The 27,326-nt window shown below is 40.3% G+C and overlaps 1 protein-coding gene across 1 annotated transcript in view; it reads left to right on the top strand.

Moving 5' to 3' along the window:
- The window catches only part of PELI2 (pellino E3 ubiquitin protein ligase family member 2), an 84,008-nt gene extending 56,931 nt beyond the window's left edge, over nt 1-27,077 (top strand). The window contains exons 3-6 of the mRNA XM_067295130.1: nt 11,018-11,119; nt 16,926-17,123; nt 17,826-18,014; nt 21,013-27,077. Of these exons, the coding sequence (XP_067151231.1) occupies nt 11,018-11,119; nt 16,926-17,123; nt 17,826-18,014; nt 21,013-21,579 (1,056 nt within the window). The 3' untranslated portion in view covers nt 21,580-27,077. The remainder of the gene's footprint in view (nt 1-11,017; nt 11,120-16,925; nt 17,124-17,825; nt 18,015-21,012) is intronic.
- Nucleotides 27,078-27,326: the final 249 nt, after the last annotated feature.

Here is a 27,326-nt window from a genome sequence, read left to right as displayed (position 1 = left end):
CTGCCTGACTTTTTTGTGTAGCGAGTCTGTGAAGCAGGGCCAGACTTGTTTTCAGTTCGGTACGGATTCGGAGACGGCACTGGAGGGGCTCACAGGCGGCTCGGGTTTGCAACGAGCTTGGCAGCCGCAGTTATGCTGAAGAAAGCTCCTTCCTTCCCGCTTGTTAGCAAGCTGATTTTTCAACTCCTGGGCGGTAGCATAAATTGGAATTGCATTTTGACTGTTGAGTGTATTAACTTGACGACTTAAATCACTTAAGTAGCTCAGTCAAACAGAGTTGAAACTGAAAAGTAGGCATTTCTAAATATGCCGAGTTGCCTATGAGGAATGTGAATACGATTTGAAGTTTAAACAAGCAAATGCTTAGTGATACGTATAAGTGATAACTGTAGAGATTAGAAATATTTTCTTTTACTGTGGGCTCACTGGGCTTTAAAAGCAAACAACCCTCCCCTCCACCCAAAAAGCCAGTGACCCTTTCCTGCGCACAAGATGAACGCTGTTAACTTGCACGCTGTTTCTTCCGCTTGAGCATTAGCATCCGAAAACATACCAAGGACCTGCTGGTCAGGCTTGCCTGGTCTGTCCCTTCTTCAGGTGAAGGCGATGAATGTACTGCCTTCCACCCCCAAAAACATGTCGCAGGAAGGATGCATTGTTTGATAGGTGGTCTTGAAATGTATTAATCTGCTTTTTCTCTGGGGGCTGCTATCAGTAGTGTCTGTCCAACTTGGTCCAAGTACCAGTTGAACTGTAGGAATTTATTTTTGGTAGTTTCCATGAATGAAAATAGTACAAAGTGCAGTTTGTCGCAATGACTAGTTGCAATTTCTGTAGGAAGCTCAGTCAATGAATCTGAGAGGGTTTGGGTCTCTCTGAGTGCTTTCTCTTACAACAATAGTCTACTTATAGTGTGAAGCCTAAAAGGTAACTTCTGTCCCTTGTTGGACTTCATTTAAAAAAAAACAAAAAAACCCCCAACCCCCCCAACTTTCTATAATAGCTTTTTGGCAAGACTAAGTTCACATCTATTTTCTTTCTCTTGAGAAATTTTTGTGCAGCTGCTTAATAGGTCTGTTAAGGTAACTGTCTGGAGAGTCTTTGGCTGTCTTAATGTAAAATTGATTTGTGTCAGACTGAATTTATGGTTTCTGGAAGCTATAGCATGCTACGCAGCTTCTCCTCTTGTTATTATGTGCTCTCTTGGCAGGCAGGCTCAGGCTGGGGCTCATGGGCGCTTTGATTCACAGAAACATTCGCTGCTGATGCACCAAGTATACAAATCTTCCCGTATATGTATGGATAGAAGCCCTTTAGGGGACTTTATTTTTTTATTTTTTTCTGTTTTTTAGTTAAGGATTCTAATTTGTGGCTATTTTGTGTGCTTGGCATATGCAAATACATAAGTGTAGCCAGGCATCTGCTGCTTTTGTTCCTGATGTATATAAATGAACTGTAGACTGTTGGCATCAGAATGCGCACTTGCAAACAGACTGTTGCATCCTCCTCTAATTACTGATATTTTTGTGGGTGTATCAAGAGTTTGGGGGAATGTGCTCCAGCTGCAGTGGCAAAATCATGTTTATGCCTTCGTGTTTAAATTTATAGGCTTGCAGCCTTCAAGAAGACCCCTACCCTTAATGAACTAATGCCAGGAATTTTGGGATCAGTATTGTTGCCTTCAGAAGGCTGGAGATGCTAGGAAAGAGTAGTATTACTATTCTTTACCATATGATCTTAAGACAGTGAACAGCTTATTCAACACAGCTGTGTGTGTGTGTATATATACATACACACATATATTTTATATATATATATATAGTATGTTTTTTTTCCTGTCAGCCCCTTAGTCCACCCTCCCCCACCCCCAGTGGCCATGGCTGAACAGTTTCTTTTTCACTCCCTTTTAGTAGACCTGTAGTCTCTTTACCTTCTCTTGCTTTTAAAGGCAGAAGTTTTTTAGGCATCTTTGCTGTGGAGATGGTGTGAAGGAGCTTTGTTACGCCGAGGCTCAAAGGGAGCGCTGCTGCTGCCGCTGCCAAAGTCTCAGCAGCATGACGGCAACTGTAGCTTTCAGCAGAGCTCAGCTGCATGTCTCTTCCTTTCTTCCCTGTTTGTTGCAGATAGTCTTTGGATGCTCAGCAGATCGTAAAAGGTCTTACTCCAAAAGCATTATCTCAACAGGAACATATTCTACTTTTTTGATCCTACTTTTCTGGGCCATTTTGCTTTCTTTTCACGAATGACTGTAAAATACCCTGTAAAAACACTTCTGCAAGTTCATGCCTGTATGCATTTTTCCTTTAGACAGTGGTGTGACTTCTGGTGGGTTTAGGTTGAAAATAGGAGCAGATACGTCTTCCAAAAAGAATCTTAACTGTTCTTCTAAAATGGAAGAACATAAAAGTGACTGTAATCTCTACCAACAGGTACATGCAAATCCAGCCTATAGTGCAGTGGGTGGACTGTATTATCTTAACTGGTTGCTACTGAGAAGGCCTGGTGGACTAAATGAGAAGTTGTAGTATGACTTTATTTAAAAAACAAAACAACTCCCCCTCCCCCGAAAAACTGATGGTTATGAATGTATGAACTGCAAAATTTGGAAGAATGTGCATTTACTGAAAGTCTGAGATGATTGTTCAAACACTTCTTTAAGTCACACCACGTAGATGAAACTCAGTACACGACAGTGATCCACATGTGTCTCCTGGGTTTCCAAAGCAGGTGAAATGTTTCTGCAACAGAGGAGTACAGCAGGCGACTCCGGAGCAGCTGCAATAGGAAGGCAGAGAGCAATGTGCAGGCAGTAATATGCCCAAAGGAGCAGTCTGGAGTTGGAGGTAAATGGTTATTCTGTGGGTAGTTGATGTATCTGACACTGCCACAGCTTAATGTGTTATGCCTCGGAGCTGGCTCTAGCTCTCCTCCGCTGAAGGGAGGGAATTCAGTAAGCTCGCTAAAGGATCAGAATTTACAGGCTCAATTTCAGAGATGGGTGAAAGATCACTTGCAATATAATGTTCCTGAACACAGATAAAAGAAAATGGAAGGAGAAAAAGGGTTTAAGAGTTAGAAAAGCTAAAAGGCAAGATCAGGAGGAAGATGATTCGCAGGTTAGGTAGGCAAGTGTTGACTCTCAACCATCAGTGGGCAACTTGTGACTCACAAAACAATTCCTGAGCCACTGTATCTTATTGCTTGGCCCGTTGGTATAAACTGGCACCTATTTCAGACTGTTTTTAATACACCAAATTATAAAGCGCAACAAATTAGGCTGCTTTACCAGAGTTGGTTAGGAGTCGTGGGTGACAAGCTGGGGCTTGGGTGCAGTAAGTGGCCAGGACTGTTTTGGCTGTCTAGCGCTATCCATGTGCAGTTTACCCACTATGGACAAGATGTATTTTGAACACCTTGCTTCTGTCTGATGGGTGGCCTACCCCACGTTATGCCAGGGAATAAAAACATATACAAAGTGTTACCTCTTTGCCTGTATCCCAACTTCAGAATTACTGGAAATGGGGTATTTTTGTGCCCCTTCTGGAGAAAGGGCTGTCTGCATCATATTGGCTAGTTGTCTTAAAAAAAAAAAGCCTCCCTCAAAACTGCACACAGAGACAAATTCTACAAAAGGAGCAAATAGCTGAACATGTGCTTATTGAGTTGATAAAGAGTCAATTGCTTGAACAGCAGCGTGAAAACTGCAATGCGTCCCGTGTAGTGGATGGTTTGGATGCATGCAAAGGACAAATGTGTTGTCCATTCTAGCCTCCCCCGCTTCCCCCCCTCCTTTATAAACCCAGCATGAAAAGGTACATAAGAAACAAGTTTCTGAATGCTTTGGAAGCCGTAAAAGCTTGAAGTGTAAATAAAGGGCCAAAGTATTTGCTGAGATTGTTTTTGCATAGACAGTGAACCCATGTGCCCCGAGTTTAGAGGGACTGACTTGCATTCGGTGGATTGGAGAGAGGTGGCCTGCAGGTTATAAATCGCCTAGTTTATTGTCACTGAAAGCGTTTAAAACTATGTCAAGTATCTGTTGTCTGATGACCTGTTACATGCGTGTTTTGAACTTTTCGCAGTCAATATTGAATGTGTTTATCACTGACTGATCCAGGCACTAACAAACAAACAAAACTAATGGAAACTGATAAGGAATTAGTAGTGTTTTACAGTTAGAATTGGTGCTTTTCAGAAGATGAGTGTTGCCATATTCAGTTTACCAGTTAATAACTTTGCCCGTATTCAGTTGCAACATCAGAAATAGTGCCGGAAATGGGCACTAAATGCTGTGTTACACAATTGTGTTCACTTCTTTCTGGTGACATCCTCTTTTTCTTTACCTGTGTTTGCTGACTCTTGGATTAAGGTGTCTTTTTTTTAACTGTTTCATTTGACAGCTGATGAGTTGAGTTGGAGACAGAGGAGGTGTTAGCATGGATATTCAAAAAATGGCAGAGCATGTATGTTCTTAAGCTTAATGTTGGTGCAGTTTTAATGTAGACACTTGGTTATACAGAAAGGAAGAGCATGAAAATATGTTTGCTTTTTTTGTGGAGCTTTACAGGAAGCGGATGCAGACTTCTTAAACAGCTGGGACTGATTCGGGCTGGTACAGGCAATTCAGCCCCTCCTTCTCTAGGCACATGAAGCCCATAAGGTTTCCATGATAATGTCTCTTTTTCCCGGTGAAAGGTTAGAGGAAAAATATGTATAATAGCTGTATCAGCAGTCAGGGGTCAGTGTAAATTTTCAGCATTATTGAAATCTAGTGTTACAGAAGCAATAATTCTGGACAATTACAGCTAGTTTTAAGTTGAGACCACAAAATTGCAAGCGGTTGGTCTTTAGATAAGATTAGTATTATGTGGATTGAAAATTGTCCTAACTTGTTGTGAAATTTCCTCCTTTTAAGTGAACAGAAGACTCTTCTGATGTGGGTAAAATGTCAGTGTGTCATGATCATGTGCTTTTGTTGTGTGTTTTTCTGATAACCTAATGTCTGCTGGTGCTGTCAGTCAGTCCAAAAATGCAGTGGAAATGTGCCGGGTTCTTCACTTCACAATGATTTCTTCCTCACTAGTTAAAAGAAAAAAAGTTTTAAGTTGCAAGAACCTTTATCTGACATCCCTGAGTGTTTCTTGTGTCCTTTTTTATAGAAGAAATTGAAGGCCAGGAGCCAAGTTTAAAAAAAAAAGCGTTTAACTCATGAAGGCACTGCTGTCATGAATTTCAGACATGTCAGTGTGGTGTCAGTCAGCTTGACTACCAATGAGGAAAACTAAAAGTCTTCCCATAAATCATTTTATTGTCCTAATCCAACCTAATTAACTAAACTAAACCCGCTATTCTAGTAGAGCCGCCCTCCCTGTGAGGTATCTCCCTCTTTCCTTAATGGATTTTAACCTTCTCTCCTGCTGAAGTGCAGAAGAGTTGGTACCCGTAATAATAAGCCCCTCTCACGATCTTTGGGGAGCTGGCTATGGAAAATGAATTGTGAAGTTAAATTTCCAAACGTGGATTGTTTTTTCTTGGAAACATTGTCTGCTGACCAGAAGAAGGGAGCAAAATCTCCATTTCTAGAGGTAGATTAGAGCTGCTCCCTGCAAGCCTTTGAGCAGCAGCCTAAAGGCTGTGAGAATTCAAGATGTGTTTCTTTAGTTCATTGAAACGCTTCTCATACAAAAGGTTTGACCTGAGAGCGTTAAGTTAACATAGTCCTGTCTTGAGCTCCTGATCCGTTCTTGAACTGTTCGGCTGAAGATGACTAAGGGAAATAAACAGCTTTCATCACTGTCAGGATGTGGAAGAGAGCTGCAGCACCCCAGAAGATGTGCCTAAATAGGGAAGAGCTGCCTGAGGAGGGACGTGAGGCCCGTGTATTTTTCCACTTGAGGGGGTTTTTATAGATAAATGCAGTATCTCTCATTAAAATAACTAGTATAATTTGGGGAAAAAAATACGCTTGTATTTTGCCAGCCTTTCTTCAGGCTTGATCCTTAAGCCAGAATGCTTCTTCCACCCTTACTTCTCAAAAAGTAGCATGCTTACTACAAAAGACGAATGTCAAGATTAGATGCTACTTCATCATTCTGTGCCAAACGGGGGCTTTCAGAGTTCTCCAAGAACAGCCTGTAAAAAAGGAGTCTGGGGAAAACGTGGTGTTGTACTTGGAGAAACCAAACACTGTGTGAGGTAGAGGATACCTCTTGGAAAAGGATTTCATCTCCAGCTTAGATTGTTTTGTAGGCTTTGATATGCCCTTTTGCGGAAGGGATGGTCGTCTGCAGTTGTACCTCTTTGTGGGTTGTTAATAGAAGAAGGGCGTTTCTGAAGATGTGTTGGCTTTAATCTGTCATTGTATGGCAGGAAATAGTTCAAGTTTGTTTATTGCCGTGATAGTAGTCACCTACGATGTCCGTGGTTAGGAGAGAGTGTCAATGGTCTCAATGGTGTCACTCCATTCCTCAGTAATGCTGTACGTTGGTGCTGCGTACTGCTGCCAGTCAGCTGGGCCTACATCTAATCTGATAAGGTATTTTATTTTATTTTTAAATGGTGGTTTGCATCCTTTGTATCTTTGTTTAAAAAAAAACAAAAACAAAAACCAAAAAAACCGAATATGAAGAAATACTGTTTTTTAAAATGCATCTTTGTATTTTTTTTTCCCCTTGCCTGCAGGGTGTTTTTATACATGAGGTAAAGGAATTTTACTTTCTCAGTTCCTGAAATGATGGTAAAAGGGATAGCTTCTATCTTTGGGGCATAGGGGGATGAGGAGCAAAGAATTGGTGGGGTGGGATGTTCGTGGTGCTGGCTGACTTGCAGCATCGCTGCTGGGTAAACAGTGTGATATTTGATCTAAGTTCCTCTGGGACCTGATGAATTTGTAAGCCATTGCCTTTAGCTGCTGCTTTGCTTGTGGGTGCAGACTGCTGTGTAATGAGGTTTCGTTCCGAAAGCAGACAAAGGAGCACGAAAGAAAAGTGTTATGTAAGGAAGCAGGAGAAAAACAAGACTGGGTGGGAAGGACATAAATGAAAATTTGAAGCGCCATGGGGCTGATGGTTAAAAATTGGGCCATGTTAGTGTGGGGCCGAGACAGTGGGGCTTCTCGGGTACAGCTCCTTTTTGCCGCTGATAACGCGTACCAGTTCTGAATGCCCTAAAGCCCTGGGACAGGAAACCTGGGCAGTGGGGGTGCCACACAGCTGGACCCTAATATTAGAGTCCCCCAGCCCCAGTGTGGACATGGAGTCATTAGCAGTGGAATTATTCTTGTTGCTATTTCTTCCTTCTCTTCTGCTCGTGATGGTTTTTGTCAGTTAGTCCCCACTTTGCTATCTGTTTCCTCCAAACACATAACTGTCTTGAGCTGCTGAATTCAAGTAATCCACAGAAATACAAAACAAGTTGTTTGTAGGCAGCAGAATGAATCTAGCCTGTATCTCCCTAACGGCATTCCTACCGGACAAGAGATTGCGTGCGCTATGGCCAGTCTAGAGGCATGTGTTTCTAATTGGTTTGGCAGGCTCAAACTATATAAGTCAGTGACTTTTTGGCCAGCACTTGTTTCAGCTGGAAACTCATTAGGTTCTTTTCCCTGTGCTCAATTGCTGATTTTCATTAAACTTAACATTAAGAGATATGAGAAAACCACTTTCAAAATTAGCTGATGTTGGCCCAGAGGCTCAAAAGTTTGGTCAACTGTGAGTTCAGGCTTTGAAAACATGCGCGCACTGTTGCTCTAGTAGCTCTAGGCCTCCTTGGGGTGGAGGTAGGGGGACAAAGCTAAGGTTGCCAGTTTAGTGCCTGGTTTCTGTTCATTCCTGTTTTAGTTCCTGCCTAGAAGGTGCGAAGCAGAGTGGTCCAACCTCAAACTCTTAAGTCATCTGCTAGAACTTGTGATTCTGCTACATATCTTGTGATAGTCAGGATTTTTCTCGAAACTTCAGTTCCCAGAGCAGTGTGATTGTGACAGCTGCAATTAAAAAATAAAAAATAAAAAAATCATACTGGCAGAGAAGAGTCTGGAAATGTGAATGCTAAAAGCCGTGAAGGGGGAACCTCACTGTTTTGGTTGCTACAAACCAATAAGAATTATAAGGGGGTTGGGGCAATCGGTCTCTGGACTTTTGGGGGACTTGTATTGCTGTCATTCTGCAGTTTCTCAAGCTGTCAAAATGCTTCTTCCCCCCCCCCCCCCCCCCATGGCTGCTTTCCATTTTCAAAACTGTTTTATTAGATTTTTTTTTTTGCCTCTTTCTTTTCACAGTTCATTGGACCGGTTCTTTTGTGTTTTGTTTAGTTCCTGAAATATTCTGGTCTTTCTTTTTGGCTTGTAAATGGCCAACTGCTTTGAGACAGGTAATTAAAATGCATGTGAAATGTCTTTGAATTGGAAAACGTGCAAGTTGAAACATTTCTCATAACGTTCTTAGCTTTTTTGGAGAAATGATTATACAGTTCCAGGAAATGTGGCATTTCACACTGAAAATAACAGAGTTGAAATAATGAAAAGCAAAGAAGAGGGGAAATAGGACAAGGAAGAAAAGATGGGAAGGGAAAGGAGATAGAAAAGAAAATGTATAGACTATGTCCTAGACTAATATTTCAGATGAGACACGGGCCACACTCAGCTTAATAGGGCTCAAATGTGTTAGTAATTCCAAAGTTCTGCAGGCAATTTTACGTAATTCACTTGTATAAGTAATGCTGGTTAAATTGGTTTGTAGCACAGTAGATGTGTTCTGTTGACACTGAGATCGGTGAACTAGTAGGCTCCAGAAATCTCAAGTTAATCTTTTGTGTCTACACTGGAAACTCAGTGCTGAATTCCACCCCCCCCTTTTTTTTCCCTCCTTCTTTCCCCTTTGACTGTATCACTCTCCCATGAATTGGTAGAGGACATGACCCTACCTGAGTATTTCCAGAAATTCTTATCTTCCCCCTCTCTTTTTCTGTGCCTAGATGCTGTTGTCAAACCTTAAAAGTTGCAGTCTTGGGTCTGACCAGAGTTTACATTTGATCCCGTATCTTGTCTGACAGTAGCCTAAGCTCAGGGCACCCACCCCTGCCTGCGAGTGTCGCCCAGCCCCTGGCAGTTGGTGCTCCATGAACTGGCTGGAGCCAAAGTCACGACCATCGGGTTAAGGGTTGCTGTTATATTCTTAACTGCCACATAATTTTGTGGAAATGAATGAAAACTTTCATGAATTTTGTATGAAAGCTACTACCTTCTGATTTTTGAAATGCTATCTAATAATGTGGGTATAAATTAATTATTGTCATGTTGCACCTAAAATCCAGGGTGTAAGGGTTTCTTGTTCATCACTTTTGGTATTTCATTATACTCTAGTAGCACCTGAGACCTACTCAGGGCTTGAGATCTCATTGCTAGTTGTCAAGCATGCAAAGAGGAAAAGCTCTTGATGTATGGTTCAGTCCTATGGTTCAGTAGGACTTGACGTATGGTTCCTAGCAGGTCACAAAGTAGCATTGACCTCATCTGTGTTGTATTTAGAGATACTGTTCATCCTTGCAGCATACTGTGCATCAGCATGATGATTATTAGAACCAAGACTATAAATTTCAAATGAGAGATTTAGACTCTTTTAGCTTACCACTGATCACCAAATATGCTTAAATTTATCTCACTTTTTAACAGTTGAGGCAAAAACAGTGAAGCTAGACTTTATGGCTTGAAGTCACATAACCTCCTAAATGTTAAAAGCTACATTCCAGAAAAAAGTGGCATAAAAATAAGGCTTTAAGGGACTGGGAAAGGTCATCTTGTCAATCCTTTGCCTCCAGATACCATCACCTAAGCCTAAATCTGTAGCAGGTGTTGGAGCTGCTAAGTGCTTCCAATGAGAGGCATGTTGCAAAAGCTCTCTGTAATCTGTTGCTGCAAATGCATGTAGCTTACAAAAATTCTGCCATTAGATGTACTTTCAGCGTTTTTACGTCATTACTTTTGCTAGCCCTTAGGTTTTTAGTATTCATGTAGTGTCTTTATACCTCTAATACTCAAAGATATATATTTTTAGTGAGTTGTTTAACAATTTATTTGTAGCTTTGGGATCATTTAGACTTTGTCAGTGATGACAGACAGATGAGCAAAATGTATTTAGTTGTTTAGTTTAACCATCCCTATCTGTTACCTGTGATTTTGTAGGAGAAGGGCAGCATAAAGGAATGAAGGTAGTGAGAGAAACTCTTCTAGAAAACGAAGCCACTCAGCAGAGCACTGGGGAAAGTTTTAGTTAACCTATTAATTCAACACTTTTGACATTGCTTAATCATTTCAAGTGAGTGTTAGTCTTCAAGCTTCGGCAGCAATTGTCAGTGCCGCAGAAGTTTTGTCCATTGGGCCTCAGAGTTCCTGAGAAGATTGTTGTGCCCTACCTCTTCTTACTGATTTTTGCTGTGCCAATTATATACCATGTTTATTTACGTAAGAAAACTAATTCTTACTGTTTCTTTCTGAGTTGGACCAACTTCTTTGTTGGGGTGATGTCTTCTGTTTCATTCTCTGCAGTAGTTGGTGGACTAGTAAAATCTTTTTCAAAAAAGACAACCGTAGAGGTGTAAACTTGGGAAGTCTAAACAATAAAGGATTCAATCTTGGTCAAATAGAACTGAGTAACAGGAGTTGTCCTCTTGCAGTCTTGTTTTAAATACTGAAATGCTATATAGTATTTGATGCTACATCCATATCTGTAGGGATCAGTTTCCTTTTACAGGTAGTAAACCATGTGTTGGGAATCTAAGCTATGGAATTGGTAGGTATCAAGTGCTTTAGAAATAGAAAGCAGAAGCAAACAATTGCAGGGTTTTTTTGTTTATTAAAAAGCAAAACAAAAAATCCTGTTGTATTTACTCTACTTCGTAATAAAATGTTATGGAACACTGCTCTGCTTTTCCTGATCATGGTCAAAACTGTTTGTATAGTGAAATGAGTTTGATTATAATATTTACGTGGAAGCTGTGTGTAACATATTTTCTTATTCAACAGGCTATCAGCTGTAAAGGTCAGCACAGTATCTCTTATACGTTATCCAGAAACCAGACTGTTGTGGTGGAGTATACTCATGATAAAGATACAGACATGTTTCAGGTAAGACTCTGTTACAAATGAATTGTTTTTAAAAAGCAATGTTGGGTGTTCTCTCTATTTTTACAAATTTTTGTGGCCAAACTCTATTGCCCCGCTCTGTGAGTGCTTTGAAATTTTGCATTGTCTGATCTTCTCAAACCAGTGCCAGCATCTGTTAACATCCATACTACTTTTGCTGTACTTTGCTTTTTCTGCAAGGATAGTGTAGCACCTGTACAAATAGCACTGAAAAAGAAATGGAGTGTTTGGGTTCATTAATAAGCACAAAAATGCACACTTTCTTCCCCACCTTCCACTTAATCAAGGAGCTGGAGTAAAAAGGAAATGGTTAGGAACAGGACATGGGATGGGGGAGGAGGAAGGGTGGGAGGAAGATGGAAAGGGATGTAGGAGCTGTGCACTGAAGGAGACAAACTGAGAGGTGGTGGAATCTCCATCCTTGGAGGTATTCAGAAGCTATCTGGATGGGGTCTTGGGCAACCTGCTCAAGGTGACGCTGCTTGAGTGAGCAGGGTTTTGGACTAGATGATCTTGAAAGGTCCCTTCCAACCTCAACCATTCTATGAATCTGAACTGGTGGAAGAATAGTGGTGAAACTCTGTTCCTGAAGAGTATATTAGTGTATCAAATGGTGTAGGGGACTGTACTGAGTTTCTCTAAGCTGCTTATATGCAACACTTTCCCATGTATGCATGTGGATTTTTCTACATCACCTAATATTCTGGTAGCCTAAGTTATTCTCTTACACGATGCTTTTTTTGGTATATAATCTGAGAGATGAGAAATTCTGTACCACCTTAGACTTCAAGCTTGAAAGAACAAACATGCACAACCTTTTCCAGTCCAGACTAATCAGGTTTGTCTTGTCCATGACCTCTGTAATTAGAGCATCTTATCCTGAATTACCTCTCTTTACTTGTATTTCTCCTGTCAGTTGCGCTCTTTGGAGGATTGCACTCCAAGCCTTGGCCCAGAGGCTCTAATGGCCATGGCAGCGGGAAGAGGAATAGTCTGGTAGACTGTGGTGATATTTTGCTGTTCAAGAGATGCCAGACAGCAGCTGAAGAGACTTCCATAATTTAGACCATTAGGTTTTAATTATTCCTGGGAATTTGATTGTGTGCATTCAGAGAAAAGTTACTTTAAGGTTGTTACTGCTGACCTGTAGCTCACGGTAGCAAATTCCATGCTGCCTCTATTGATCCACAGCGTAAAAGCTTGCTGTCTATTCAAGGGATGCTTGAGCAGCAGTCCTTGGAGTTTGCTGTTTTCCTTTCAAATGTGTTTTCCTGGATTCTGTAGAACATTTGTAAGGATACAGAAGCTGAAAAGGGAAGAGTAATGCCTAAACTGTAGCATTATCTTGAGGCTTGAGGCCTCTCCTTAGCTGTTGACTACATATGTTATCTTGGGCAAATCGCTTAGCTTTTCTTTATCTCAGTCTTCCCCTCTGTAAAATGGGATACTAGCACTGCACAGCTTCACCAAGGTAACAGCACTAAGGAGTGTGATAAGCATAAAATGGCAGTTATTAACAACAACTTAGCCAAAGTGTGACTTGAAATGGGAAATAGAGTTCTTGCTTTGCTTTCTTGGCCAGGATAAAGTTTCTAATGCATGAAGACAGAGTCCATTGGGTTAGAGCTGATTTCCCTTCAAAGTAAGGGAGGGTCACAGTTCACAAAAAGCTGTCATCTTTTTTCCCCTTCTTTCTCTTTGAGAGTTTGTAGTCAGTCCATTTTCTCTGAAGGAAACGTGAGGACTGCTGTTTGTGACTTGTGTTCTGCAGTGCTTCAGACACAAACGCAAAACTTTTGAAGATCACAAATGCAGAAAGACTTGTGTTATGTTTTCCTAGCTTGTAACTGAGAAGCATGAATAGATGACTGTCAGAAGTGAAGCACACATGGAAAATTTGGGGAGCCTGTAGAAGGGACAGTAAGGAAACTGAAAAGGCATTGAGGAGCAGTGTTCAGGCTGTCTATAGATAAATAGCAATTCCTTTAAAGTTTTCCATAATGAAATGAAAATTGTCATATTTTCATGCATAAACCTACTGGTTAATAATGGGTTTAAATCCCTGCATGCACACTCTGCCTGCTGTCTGCCGTTGTTTGTTAGCTGTTCGGTTTATATACGTATTCAGTGACTACATAATAAAGTTTCATCCTAGGAGTAGTGCTGCCTCTGCTCTTCTAACTTGCTTTTTTCTGAAGATAATACGAAGATTTATTTCCAAGTAAGTGTATTTTTGAAAGGGTGTTTGAAAATACTATTTAAAGATCTGACCAGGAATGTTTTTGCTTTCTGAAAGCTGGAAACAATACAAAGGTTGGTGCTTTTTCTTCTTCCCCAGTTGTTTGACGTGTGACTGAGTGAAATACAATTGTCTCCTGCTGGACCTTTTTAACAAAATGGCTTCACGCTCTCCTGTAGCAGGACTTTGAAACTTGCAGGTGGTCACATGCTTTGGAAGGTTGTCCTGGACACCTCATCATATGATTCTGTTCTTAGTGTCCTGTACTCAATATCAAGAATAGTCATCTTTTCTGCTGGACTTTTATTCCCCTGTGTTATGGTGGGTGTTTTGTTTTGTTTGCTACTGTGGAGCTCTCTTTGTCTTAAAGACATCCAGATCAGGATCTCTTCATTTAATAGCAAGGATGTTCTAACATGTTCCTTGTGGCATCTCCCAAAGTCAAGTAGTTCCTTTTCTAGTCCATATGTTGCTAAAAATGAGGATTTTGCATGAGAATTTAGGTACTGTTCTGTGGATGATGCATCAAGCTGGAGTAGAACCTGCTCCTTCATAGTTTGGCAGGCCAAGAATGTATTGATTATACCTGTCAGTCGCACTAAAAGGAACTGAAATGTATAGCCAGTACCATAAATAACTACAAATCTATATAGGAAGCAGGTACATTGAATACAAAGATTTGTCTTTTCAGAGTAGAACAGCCTTTCGAAAGACGCACGGTCGAATTCTCCCCGGCCATCAGAGTGAAATGCTGTTGAAGTCTGAGAATCTGCAGCTGTTAAATTATTTACTGGCAAGTTGTCTGGTTTTTTTTCCCTTTGTCTCAGAGGATTGGGGTTTTTCAACAGAACTTCTTTGATTGGCAGTAGACACTAGCAAATTGATTGACTGCCTGGCTCTTATAGCTTTTAACAATAGCCTGTAGTGTAGACACAGAAGCTGCCTGATGCATCAGCTGGAAGATTCATGGTTGGCTGTTGGAAATAACTTAGGGAAACAGTATGCAATATGGCACAGTGCACAAGAAGATTCCCAAAATGCAGCCAAAAGCTTTCCAGACAAGGTCTCCTATGCTATAAAGGGAGATGGAAGTAAAAATGAGACGGGAGAAGAGGGAGAGATAAAATGTTGGACGTGAAGAAACAAAACTTTGGAGAAATAGTAATATGATCAAGTCTGTTACTTAAAGACTAGCTTTGAACTACTGAGCTAGGTGTGTAGTGACTGTTGTCTGACTGCAATATCAGATGAGTTAAAACTTGTGTGTTTTTTTTTTTTTTTTTTTTTTGATGAATGTGTTGTTGTTATCAAACTTTGCATTTATTACTGTTTGGCTTTCTTTTCTAATGGGTCTAAAACCATTCTTGAATTGGTATGAAGCATGGGAAATTCACACCGTTTGAAGATAGCTTCCAGCACTTCACTTTAAAATCATTTCTAGATGTAGCACAGTACTACATGGGACTAATTCTCTGAAGGCTTTTTTGAAAAACAAGAGAAAAAATATAGAATGCTTCGTGTTCAATAGGCATATTGTTGACACAAATGAGACGTGAATCAAGGCATTATTTTCTTGCTTAATTTCAAGCAATTTCAGAAATTCTAAACACAAAGTTTTGTCTATAGATGTTAATGCTTGCCTCAATATATTCAGATTTCATGCTGTCAGATTGGTAGGATATGATGAAGACTGGGAGCTAACGCGTGCTTTAAGGGACAAGACGACAGTTTGTTTTTTTTTGTTTTTTTCCCCCTTTTATGGCATTTAAAAGCATTGATAGTTATGTATTTCAGAGACTTCAACAGGCAGAAATTTGTAATGACCAAAATATTCAATGTTCCTTACTGGTTATCCTTTAAAAGACTTTTAACTATTCTCTATCACTATGCAAAGTCATGAATAAGCTTTCTGCTACAGATCAATGCTGACTCCTTTGGCAAGAATTACATTGGGTGGGAAATAGTCTGTTGGAAATAGTATTATAAATGGAAGAAGACTGTAATTTCCTCGATAATTTTTAGTTTGAAATTGTCAAGTTGCATGAATTGGAAATAGTTTATAAATGGTCTCTTGGGTGTTGTAGTAGTCACTTTACTTTCTGTGGAAAAAATCAAGTGCAATACTTTTGATTAGACCTTTTTAGAATGTCATTGATGTTTTCTCCCGCAACAAACTCTTTGCGTTTTATACTTGGGTTGAGAGCTGTGACATGGAGAGAAGAACTGGATGTGTCACTCAAGATGTGAATTTCAGCATGTGTTTGAGTTTCTACTGACACTTTAAAGTAGAGCTGAAAGTAGAAGTATGGGGGAGAACCCTGTACCATTTCTACCAGTTCATTTGTGACAAGGGTTAAGTATTAAAAATATCACTTTGTTTAACTCTTCAAGAGTTTTTCTTTAGTGTTTAAGCAGACACAGTGAATTTAGAGTTTGCAGAGATGTTTATGCACCTGATGGAGTCAAACCAGCGTTCCCGTGGCTAACTTGGAAGAGCAAGAGGCTAAGCAGGATGTGACCTCTTGGAGGACGTTGAGATCATGTTTATTGAGGAGGTTATGTCATATAAATGTGGGTTCTTGATATTTAGAATAGTTTCATGTGAAGAATATTACTAACCTTGTTTTCCCATTCAATCACAGTATGTCTATCAAAAGAACATTCCTGTTCCTCTTTTTGTTCCTCAGCTCTGGTTTCTCAGTTACACTCGAAGCTGGTGTAATAGTAATTTGCCTGTAGAAGTACTGATACAGTCTCGCTGCTGTGTCTATGTTTGGTTTGCAGTCAGATCCCTTTGTCTATTTTGTAATGAAATGATCTGTTCCAGATGCCTAGCTGTTTCCAGTTTTGGAATTAAAGTTTATAGGTGTCAAGATAGAAAAATATCCTTGCCACTGATCAGTGGTGTCTTTTCCTGAAGAAAGCTTTCTTTTTTTTTTCTTTTTGAATTTGTTTAGTCATGCATATGCATGATTAGAAGCAAATATAATCATATTGTGGGCTTTACCTGAGAATTTTTATATGCTGAAATACAGATTCTGAAAACGCGAAGGTAGGTAGCTTTTTGTTATGGTATATTAACATGGCTGAGTTAAAACGACCATTATTTTCATGGCAAATGAACTTGGAACTAGAACTGTGAATAAAACTTGCTATTTTCAAGCTAACTTTTTCTTAATTGACAGAATACAGTGGTAACTAATTTGTAGAGGTAGGATTAGGAAATATCACAGGGACAATACTTTTCTGCTCTTGACAATATCCCATCAAACAAATCACTGTAGCTGTATTGGACAAGCATACACATCAGCTGAATAAGTGAAAATTTGTCTTGCAGTGTAAACAGTGGCTTTGTGTCTAGGGCAAACATGGAAAACAGATTGGTCTTTGGTTGGATCTTGGCATCCAAAAACTCAGTAGATTATTGATGTGATCGACACTGACTTGACAAGACTGCACCCTTAATGCTTTTTTTTTTATTATTATGTTTTTTTCCCTCCCCTATGACTACTTATAATTATACCACTATCTCGATTTTTTTTTTTGCAGGTTGGGAGGTCAACAGAAAGCCCCATAGACTTTGTAGTAACGGATACAATTTCTGGCAGTCAAAACAATGATGAAACTCAGATTACACAGAGCACCATATCGCGTTTTGCATGCAGGATTGTTTGTGACAGGAGCCCACCATATACAGCAAGGATTTTTGCAGCTGGATTTGACTCTTCTAAAAACATATTTCTTGGTGTAAGTACTACTACTAATTTTTAAATATGAGTAAAATTCATTTTTATTGTGTTACCTTCAAGCTGCAAAATTCCCTTTTGCTAGTTGATATCTTATACTGGCATTAGACTCTTACTACCCCAGCGTATCAGCCTCAATGTTAAGTAGAAACTGCAGTTTTATGTACCAGCTTTAATACCACTCATGGTGATAGTTGTCTTTAACAATAGAGTTCTACTTTAGTAGCTTTAGATATTTTTTCTTTGTTTGCTTGCTATATTCTTGATACTCACTGTGAGTTTAAGTTGCTGTGATAGTTTTGGGTACTGAAGACCAAGGACATATCAACTACATGATACAAACCAAATGTGCGCGTTGCACTAATACTCCATTACAGTGGTCAGGAGCATCTATGTTAATTTTGCCTTTGAGGTCAGTAAAGAAAGCATGAGTCTCAACTCCGACCTGACCTCCAGTTAGAGATGCTCTTCAAGTGAGTTAGAAGTAACAAATAGTAATTGGAGGTGCCTAACACAAGTTACCACTGCAAGACTGGCAGAAGAAACTTTTTAAAATGCTTTATTTAGAAATCTGTCTAAGCACTGCTGGCTAGTAATGAAATGTTACATTTTAGACAGTGTTGGTAAAAGTGTACTTTGACTAAAACTTAAGAGCGTAAAACTTTTAGACTTAGAACTTCTGGGGTGGTTGTGTCACATGCAGGAAAAAGCAGCAAAGTGGAAAAATCCTGATGGCCACATGGATGGATTAACAACCAATGGTGTGTTGGTCATGCACCCAAAAGGGGGGTTTACTGAAGAATCTAAACCTGGAGTTTGGCGGGAGATCTCCGTCTGTGGTGACGTGTACACTCTCCGTGAAACCAGATCTGCTCAACAAAGGGGGAAGCTGGTAAGTCGGAAGTAAACTGATAATTAAAACAAAATGAAGGATACTTATTTTTTGGCACTGAATGGATGTAATCATGTTATAACTGCAGAACAAAAGCCTTGTCCCTGGGTAGTGGGCATTGCAATCATTTGACAGATGTGTGCCACAGTAAATTTTGTACTGCTATTCTGTTTCTGCTTATACAAGAAGACAGTCTTAACGTTTGTTAACGTCACTTTTCCCACTGAAATAGCATATAGTATAAAAACTAAATAAACTTTGTTCTGGAATCTCCATCTCTTAAGTACCTTCCTGGGAACTGGGGAGATCTGGAAGCTAGTATTGTGAAAAACAGCTCTGTATGTACTGCTTCAAAAGGAAGAGTCAACTCGCATGCAAGACTGGTTTGGATATTTCTAGCTTCTGTTTGATTTACCTGCTGCTGGGATGATGATAGAAACCTTGCTAAGTAGATTCCTGTATCATCCTACAGAGCAGGATGAGCTTAGCCTTTACCAAAACTGAAAAGCTTCAGCTGCTACTGAGACCTGTAGCATAAAGAACTGGGACAGAGGTTCCCATGAAAATGTGTTTCTATTCCTCCATGGAAGCTGCAAGGGAATCCTCATAGCTTTCCCTTCCTTTCCACTTCCTAAATCTTGGGGGCCTAGGAAGGAGGGTGCATCTTTATTCTTCCTCTCATCTTCTTTCCCCTCAAAGTAAAAGAAAAAAACTCCACATGTAGAAGCTGGCAAAATACGTGGCCAATCCTACTCACTCAAGCAGACAAGCTTCCACAGAAGTCCATTTTTGGACTTCTAATCAGGACCTGGGTAGATCAGAATACTGCCCGGTCTGCAGACCTGGAAGAGCCTTCATGGTTCACCCTTGCTGCCCTTTGAGGGAGAGTCCCCCTCTCTCTTCTTCAGGGAGTAAGAAGATGGTTTCGAGAGCCTTCACAGCCAAGATGCCCCTTTTGTAACTTTACCATCTGGCTGCTAGACTTCAAAGACGGTGAAGGGGCAGGGGCAGGTGGGGGGAGAATGTCCCCTCTCTTCTTCTCTGTGCCAAATTTTGCTTTGTGTTGCAACCTTGAGTTCCCATTAGTTTGCTGGTGCTGTAAAGGTGTCCCATACACTCCAGCTGAACCAACTTTGCAGCTTTGCCATTTGCTTTGCAGAAAACTGGCTGCTTAAAGGGTTGAGGAAAATGGAGTTTGAATATCTTGTTCTGCTTTCAGTAGACAGCCCGCACTACATAAATTGCTTTGCCACTTTAATGGTGTCAGGCAAATACTGCCTCGGGGACTGGGACAGATGATGTTGCGATTGCGCCCTTTGTACGTGGTTAGCAAAACACCTTATTAGTGCTGCTGAAGAAAGGCAGTGCTAAAACAAATAAATTTCCTCTCCTGCATCTAAAATGACTTGAATTCTCATTTAAATAAAATTACATGGCACACTGGTATTGATGTGATCAGTATTCGTTGATTGGGTTCATAAAACCAAATGCACACTGTATAATGAATTGAACACATTGCATACTAGGAAGCTTTTTGCTCTTCTGTTTGTGAAGGAATTATCCGAGAAGTGCATTAAATCAAGGATTCTCTCATCTCTGCACCAACCACTGAATTTTTCTGCTGGCGGCACTTTATAGTGGTGACTTTTTATCTCTAGTCTGTATTGCATCATCTACATGTTTTGTGCAAGGATGATCCACAGTAAATCTGTGAATTTCAGCTGGATTAAAATGTAAATGCCAGATTGGTTGTCGGTATTCTCATGCAGACATGACTATTTCATGTGACCTACTTAATGTCCAGGCTGTTTGTTTGGCTGTAGCTGTATTTTCTGCCTGCTTTCTATGTACAAACCTGGGCAGCAGGTCTATTTCTGTTTGATTTCAAAAAGATCCTTTTTAATATGTCTCCATCACTGCTAGAGTGAGAGCAATAGTACGAATTGCCTATACGTTTGTTGACAGTAAAATAAATCAGAGAATACTTCACCAAAGTACAGTGTGTGTTTAGCATAATCTTTTGAAAATGTGTTATAAGCACCTGCTTCTATTCAGATGAGAGAAACCTTTGGACTATGCACACTGGATTTGTATCTGCTTGTAATACCTCATTGAATAAAGGGCCTGGTTTTGGGGGGGGCATTTAATTCTCTGGAAGCTGAGCCCGTGTGGCTTCAGTTGCAGAACTTGTCACTTGAAAAATTCAGCTGGCAATTCACTTTATGCTGTAATGATAATCTATGAGAGTACCTGTGAATGTGGCTGGTATTCCATTTGTCTTCCATTTATCATTAATGGATCTGCGGAAAAGAGTTTCACTGTTGATGATGTGCACTGTGGGAGCTCATGCTTCTGCAAAATGCTTTACGCTTGCCACAAGCCAAAAAATGGTATATGAGTAGCAGGATAGCTGGACTGTCCTGGGTGGCAGTTTTTAATCTGAAGAGGATCTTTTGCTGCATGAGTGTGTCTTTGCTCATCTACGTGGGCAAAGGATTCCAGGGAGCAGTCTGGCTGCCCGGCCAATACAGCCCTTAGGGAATGGCAAGTTTCCTCTTCAGTCTATTAGGGCTTACTGTAAACCTGACAGAGAGGCGTACAGAAAATCAATATTAAAGATAAAGGAAATAATAGCATGCTCAAAGGTAGGGGGGATTTCTGAAGAAGTTTATGTAAAGTAATTCTTTAGGAAAAGTATTACAGGAAGGAAAACTGTGTGCAATATCTAGTATTGCCATAGCACATAACTATAGATGCAGATTCAGGACCTTGTGTACAAGCGCAGAATAAAGACCCATGCTCCCTATAACCTAAATGTAAGACAAGAGACAACAGATGGATTTGGACAGGGGGCCACAAGGAAACAATACAACAGAATTAGTTAGTATTTTAGGGAGGGGTAACAATATGGTGAGGAAGAAAACACCTTCACAGAACTTGCTTATCCCTAAAAGCAGCATCTCAGACTTACCTACTTATTCTTGTGTTCTACCACTAGGTAGAAAATGAGACCAACGTCCTACAGGATGGTTCTCTTATTGACCTGTGTGGAGCCACCCTTCTGTGGAGAACAGCAGATGGACTGTTTCACACTCCAACTCAGAAACACATCGAAGCTCTGCGACAGGAGATAAATGCTGCCAGACCACAGTGTCCTGTTGGGTTAAACACTTTAGCATTTCCCAGCATCAACCGTAAAGATGTGGTAGAAGAGAAGCAGCCTTGGGCATACCTCAGCTGTGGTCATGTTCATGGCTATCACAACTGGGGACATCGCAGTGACACAGAAGCCAATGAGCGGGAATGTCCTATGTGCAGAACCGTTGGCCCCTACGTGCCTCTTTGGCTTGGTTGTGAAGCAGGCTTTTATGTGGATGCTGGTCCTCCAACTCATGCTTTCACCCCGTGTGGACATGTGTGCTCTGAGAAGTCTGCAAAATACTGGTCTCAAATCCCTCTGCCTCATGGTACTCATGCATTTCATGCTGCCTGCCCTTTCTGTGCAACACAACTGTCCGGGGAACACAACTGCATCAAACTAATTTTTCAGGGTCCAATTGACTGATATCATTTTGCGGTGACCACAATAACATGTTCTTTAACAACTTACTGTGAAGATTTTGCCACTAACTCTAGACTTTACCTTTTTTTATAATGTTATTAATAGGGTGGTAGGGTGGGGTTGGGGAGCTGGCAAGGAAATTGTGAGGGACCGTGGTGAAATGGGATACATTGATACCTGGAACTTGACAGATATCAGTGGTGTTGCATGCTCAAAAGCAGCATATTCATGAAGTCTTCTTGGTCAAATTGTAGTATATTTGTAATCTTTTTATTAGTACCCTGGCTCAGATAAAGGTGTCTTACTGATTTTTTTTTTTTTTTTTAAGCTAAGATTTTTTTAATGGAAAGGTTTTTTCTTCTAAACTTTGACAAGCCTTTAAAACCTATTTTTCAAAGCTAGAAGGAACGTACAGAATGTAACTGTCTTTAATTTGCAATATAATTTAACTTGAATAGTTTCTCAAGGAGCTAATATAGAATGTGTGGACAACCATAGGTGAATGTTCACTAGAGATAATTGGTTACGTAAGAGAGAAGTTAGCTGCCTAAATTGTAGAGTATAAATGCTATTAAAATATCTATTATGGTATAACACAGCTGGCCAAAAAGGCATCAAGGATTACTTGAAACTGAGGAAACCCTGTTTGCAGGATTCCACTGTTCATTACGTATAGTATATGGCCCTTTTTTGGTTAATTTTTTTGGTTGGTTTGTTTTTGTTTAACCTGCATCTGGTGAAATTGCTTTACTTTCTTTTACATACGTAGTTCTGGTTTTCCAGACGATGTTCTGTATATGTATAGTCTGGCCTTTATTTCTGCTTAACTTAGCCTGCCCTAACTGCTCCTTGCATGCCCAGACCCCTTGGGTTAATTGAGATGTAGCAAACCTTTAAAAACTGCATTACTGAAGGGGTAGTACCGCAGCGAGACAGAAAGTTTAGGTACTATTTATGCAGAGTTTATTTACATAGACCTGAATTCAGGAAAGCACTTAGTCTGTGTTTAAATATAAGCCCATGGATGGGACTGTTTAGATTCTCAAGTGCTTCAATGGACTGTGGTTATATGCTGTTGTTTCGAAATAAAAAGCAATTAAAAATAAGCTTTTTCTTTTTAAGCTCACTTACTAGCCAAAATGCTGTGAGAAGAGCATCCTTTCTAGTTCAACTGAGTATTTTTGTTCAGTTTTCAACTTGCTGCCATCTGTCACCTTTTTTTTTGCAGATTGAGATGTGTTTGTATCTATTTTTTTCAAATATTTGCAAATCAAACAGAATTCAAATGTAATCAAATATATGCATCAGGGTGGTACATCTGAAGTAGATCACCTGAAATTCCTGACTTTTTAAGGGAGCTTATAAATGTTTACTATGAAAATAATTAAATCAGAATTTCATGTGAGATGTACCCCTCCTACTGCTGGTTTCATTTCATATAGAATAATTGCTCCTTGATTTGATTTTCTTTTCTTTTCTTTCTATACTCTTGGTATCTGAGGTATCAATATATCCAGGTTAAAAAAAAGAATTTGGGAGAAAATCATAACATCGCTAGATGAAACTGATCATTCAAACTCAGTTCTGCTTAATCAAACATAGCTTTTTGCTATATTTGTGCCCTTTGTATAAATATATAATTTATATGATTTTAATATATTCTGTATATATACTTGAATTGGCCTGTTCATATTTTGGTTGTAAAATTGTTTTATAGTTAACCTTATAAACATTTTATATGTCCCTTGCCAGTGGTTATGGGACATGCTTTGTCTGCTGCTGTTTTTAATATAATTTTGCTGTATAAATGTTCAGCATTTTAATATTTTGAAAATAGCTTTACTTTTCTTTTTATTCTTTTGCTGTAAAAAAAAAAAAGTTTTGTTCTGCAGCATTTTCTCTAAAAATCCTACACTGTACAGTTTTTGTCCCACTCAGTGATTGCAAATAGGATGAATCCTGTTAACCTGAAACTGTATGCTTCTTCCTAGTGCCTTTTCAATGAGATCCTCTTGCGATTCCATATTCCAAGTCCTTACTCCCACAAGACAGTCTTGTGGCTAAATCTTCATCAAGAATGGCAGTCCAACCAGACTGGGAAAGAAATGCCTTTGGCCTTCAATACCTTGTCCTGGTTTTGGGCATAAACATGAGGGTGCCTCTTCCCCATCTCTCTTCAGCAGAAGTTCCTCAGGTCCCATACGCGTTCTGCAGCATCGTTTCTATTCAGCGTATACCTCATCTGTGAGAGGCAGGCTCACCTCTACCTTGTTCATAGTGGACTCTCTGAAATACTTACATTATTTCGCAAGAGATGCTATAGAAACACGCTTTCAGGAAATGTTCCTTACCGAATTCGGGCCGCAAGCGGTGGGTCAAGGCTGGTGGCCAGAGTTCTCCAGCTCTCGTCCTCGCCGAGCTCCCTGTGCTCCGCGGCTCTGGGCCGGTAGCTGCTCTACCGGGCTCGGGCTGATCAGGATTTGCGTGCGCGGCCTCCCTCTGAGGGTAAATGGATTGTAAATGTGCAGGTTCCAGGGCGTCTCCGTATCAAGCTGCTTTACTTTTTTCCTTTGCTGTCGCAGCTTAATTGCTGCTTTGGGGCTTCATATACTTACACCCTGTGCAAAGTGAATGTACAGCGTTAGAAGAGTTCTCGCTGGTGATGCTTGCGCACCATCTGCTTGTGGTGTGGCTGGCTTGCGCAAGGTGGGAGACTGGCTGGCAGTGCGTATCTGAGGGAAGGGTCCTTTTGAAAGTTTGTGTTTTAAGGGAGATGTTTTTGTTTCCTTCATCGCCAGCAGTTCTGCAGTAACGCAAGAAATACTGCGAGAAGGAAAAGTTGCCTCTTACCTGGGAAACAGACTTCCACAGTTCTTTTGCACAAATCCAGGTACTTTGCCATTAACCTGTATTCAAATCTAGGGTGAGTCCCACAGAGTTGGGTTTACTGGGAAGACAAAGGAGTTTTTAGCATTATTTTTCTCAAACAGCACTGCCATATGTGCTGCTCTGCTCAAATGGTAAACTGTTTAGCTGCTTATGCGTTTTTCTTTCTCTTGTTCCTAAGTAATGCACCTCTTTACTAGTCCAGTAACTCGATTGGGGAAAAAAACGTTTCTGGATAAATGAGAACAATTCTGTTTGGAGGGAGTAAACTTGAGAATCACACTCAAACTTCATTTTTTTGGAAGACTGTTTCGTGATTTCAGTGTTACCATGTTTCTTGCATACCATTCCAAGAGCTGGCAATAATGTATTCCGTAAGGATTACTTTTTCACCTGTTACTGTTGATTCTATTTGTATGCTTCAAAAAACAGCTTTTACTGCATAACTTTTAGCTAAAAAGTATTTTTCTAGGCTGATCTTAAAAGGAAAAAAAAAAAAATCTCATACCCATATACACTGGAGCTGTAACACTTTCCACTTTCCTGTCTCCTGGCAGCTTCTTGATAAAGAAGCTGAAGTCTAAATAGCGAACTCAGCAGTAACTTGTGTTCTTGTTTGAGTTGTGGTCCAAATTGTACAAAAAAAAATCCTTAGCACGATACTGCATTTTAATCAAGATCCTTTTTTCAAGTGCAGTCGCTTTACACCTCAGGGTAGCTTGGTTTAATAGTTAAAGAAGGAATTTTTCTTTGCGAGGGTGGGGATTGGGCTCGGGGAGAAGAAAGCCTTTGGCAGGCTGCTTTCATGAGGGCAACAGGCCCACCTTGAAGCGAAGACATGCCAATAATGGATCAGAAATGTGACTGTAGCTGTTTCCCCCTTTCAAACCTTAAAAAGGACTCTCTTCAGGTCCATAGGAAGCTCCAGGATGCATTTGAAAGGCTGTGACCTTCTGAACAAAAGGCTTTGGTCATTTTAATGACAAATTCTGGAATTTGAGGATTCCGTTTCGGAGCACGGCCAGGGAGCAGAGGTGCTAAGCGTGAGCTGCCCTGAAACTGAGCGTATAACAGTGAGAAACTGTGTACACTCTGAACAGAAAACTTTTTTTCCTTGCCTCTTCACATGCACCACCCAAAATACACTGTTGGCTTGAGCTGTGGTACCTCTCCCTTTTCCAGCTACTGCAACAGCGCAGAACTTCTTGCCATTTGTTCTGATCACTATGTATTCTTTTGCAAATGGAAGCTTCTCCTAAAGAGTCGCATTTCTGTCCATCCTGCTCATAGTCTGAACATTTTTCCAGAGACAAAGAACTGTTGGTAGTGATCCGGCCATTGCTGGAACAGATGTAAGGCATTTAAATGTGTTCTTAGTTTTGTTAAGAAAGTTGACCTGGCTTAACTCCTGCTCTTGTTTAAAGGTGAGCTGCAAATAAGCTTTTTGAAACAAGCTGTGCCTGCTGTTACTCTTTGCGAAGGATCATTGTATCGCAGGTGGTGAGTCTTGGTTTCCCTGTGATTGTTGGTAACTTGCTGTGTTGATGTGAAGTGAAAGCTCCCGCAGAATCGGCAATTAGAGCTGTTGATCCCAAAGCAGTTCAGAAGCAGACGTCTGTTAGGCACTTGAGTTGAATAAATGTGGACAGCCCAATCGTTTTCAGATAGTCTGGTCAAGGATTCTTCCTTCTTTTTGTTTGCTCAGTTTTTAACCTCTTGTGGAAATCTTTGTTCCTGTCATCTTCCATTCATCCATGTAGTTGCAGGTAAACAAGTAAATATAACTTGGAGAGAAACTCTGTAAGTGAGTCTAAAAAGACACTTTCGGGCTTGCTTCTCTCTTCAAGGGAAATACAAATGTGAGTTCCAAACTTCTTTGGAGATTCTCTCATTACTCTGATTTTGTAGGCAGTCTTCATGCTTAGTATTGTGAATTAAAAGGAAACTCTTAGAAGTTAAGGCTGATTGGGGGGGTGGTTTCTAGGAATAAAAGTGGCCAAAGTTCTGCAGGCCTTGTGCAAACTAAGTCCCACTGACTGCAGCAGGCATCTTGGTCTTGCGAGAACTGCTGAGTTAGCCTCTGATGGGCAGCAAAGATACCACTTTACGTTGTTTGATCTGAGTTTGTTTGCTGGCAGCAGAACAAAAGTCTAAGTTGCTCGGACCAACGAATTACAGAAGAAACTGTTGGCTGTCTAGTTTTTTTTTCTTTTTCTTCTTCTTTTAACAGGGCATACTTATAATTTCCTGATGGGCAAGCCAGTCTTCAAGTCAGGTAGAAGTCCCTTCTGTTTGTGTCATGGATAACAGGTGGATAGGGATGGGTATTGTTTTTTTTTCTCTTGGATCATGATGAAGAGCCCCTCGAAGGCTCATTCGTCTTGTGATACAACCATAGGAAAAGTCTCATTCACACAGCGAGCCCTCTATGACGGAGAAGTTATGTTTACCTTTATACAGTGTTAGCAGCTGTTCAACTTCTGGGTATATTTGTAAAATTTGGTCTTTTATACACCATGTGAAATGGACTGAAATAATTTCTTTGCTGTTGTACCTGTGGAAGTACAAGCCATTTTACAGGAAAAAAAAAAATTAAAACATTATCTCAGTATTGACTTTGACTCCTTTAGTGTGTTTCTTCACCCCCCCCCCCCCCCTTTACTGGATGGTTGTTAGGGTTTAACTTTGAGTTGAAGAAACACATGAAAAACACATGGAAAACTTTTAAAATGCACACAGTTTCTCCTACCCTTTTATCCCTTTTCTTCTATTCTTCAAGAAACAAACAACCCCCCCCCCCTTTGATTCTTAAGTATTCAAGTTAGTGGAGTGTATTCAGGTGTGAGTGCCCTGAAATTTCAGTT

Source organism: Apteryx mantelli, chromosome 4, assembly GCF_036417845.1.
Source record: "Apteryx mantelli isolate bAptMan1 chromosome 4, bAptMan1.hap1, whole genome shotgun sequence".
NCBI lineage: Eukaryota > Metazoa > Chordata > Aves > Apterygiformes > Apterygidae > Apteryx > Apteryx mantelli.
The sequence above is the reverse complement of the archived record's forward strand: the minus strand, read 5'-3'. Positions and strand labels throughout refer to the sequence as shown.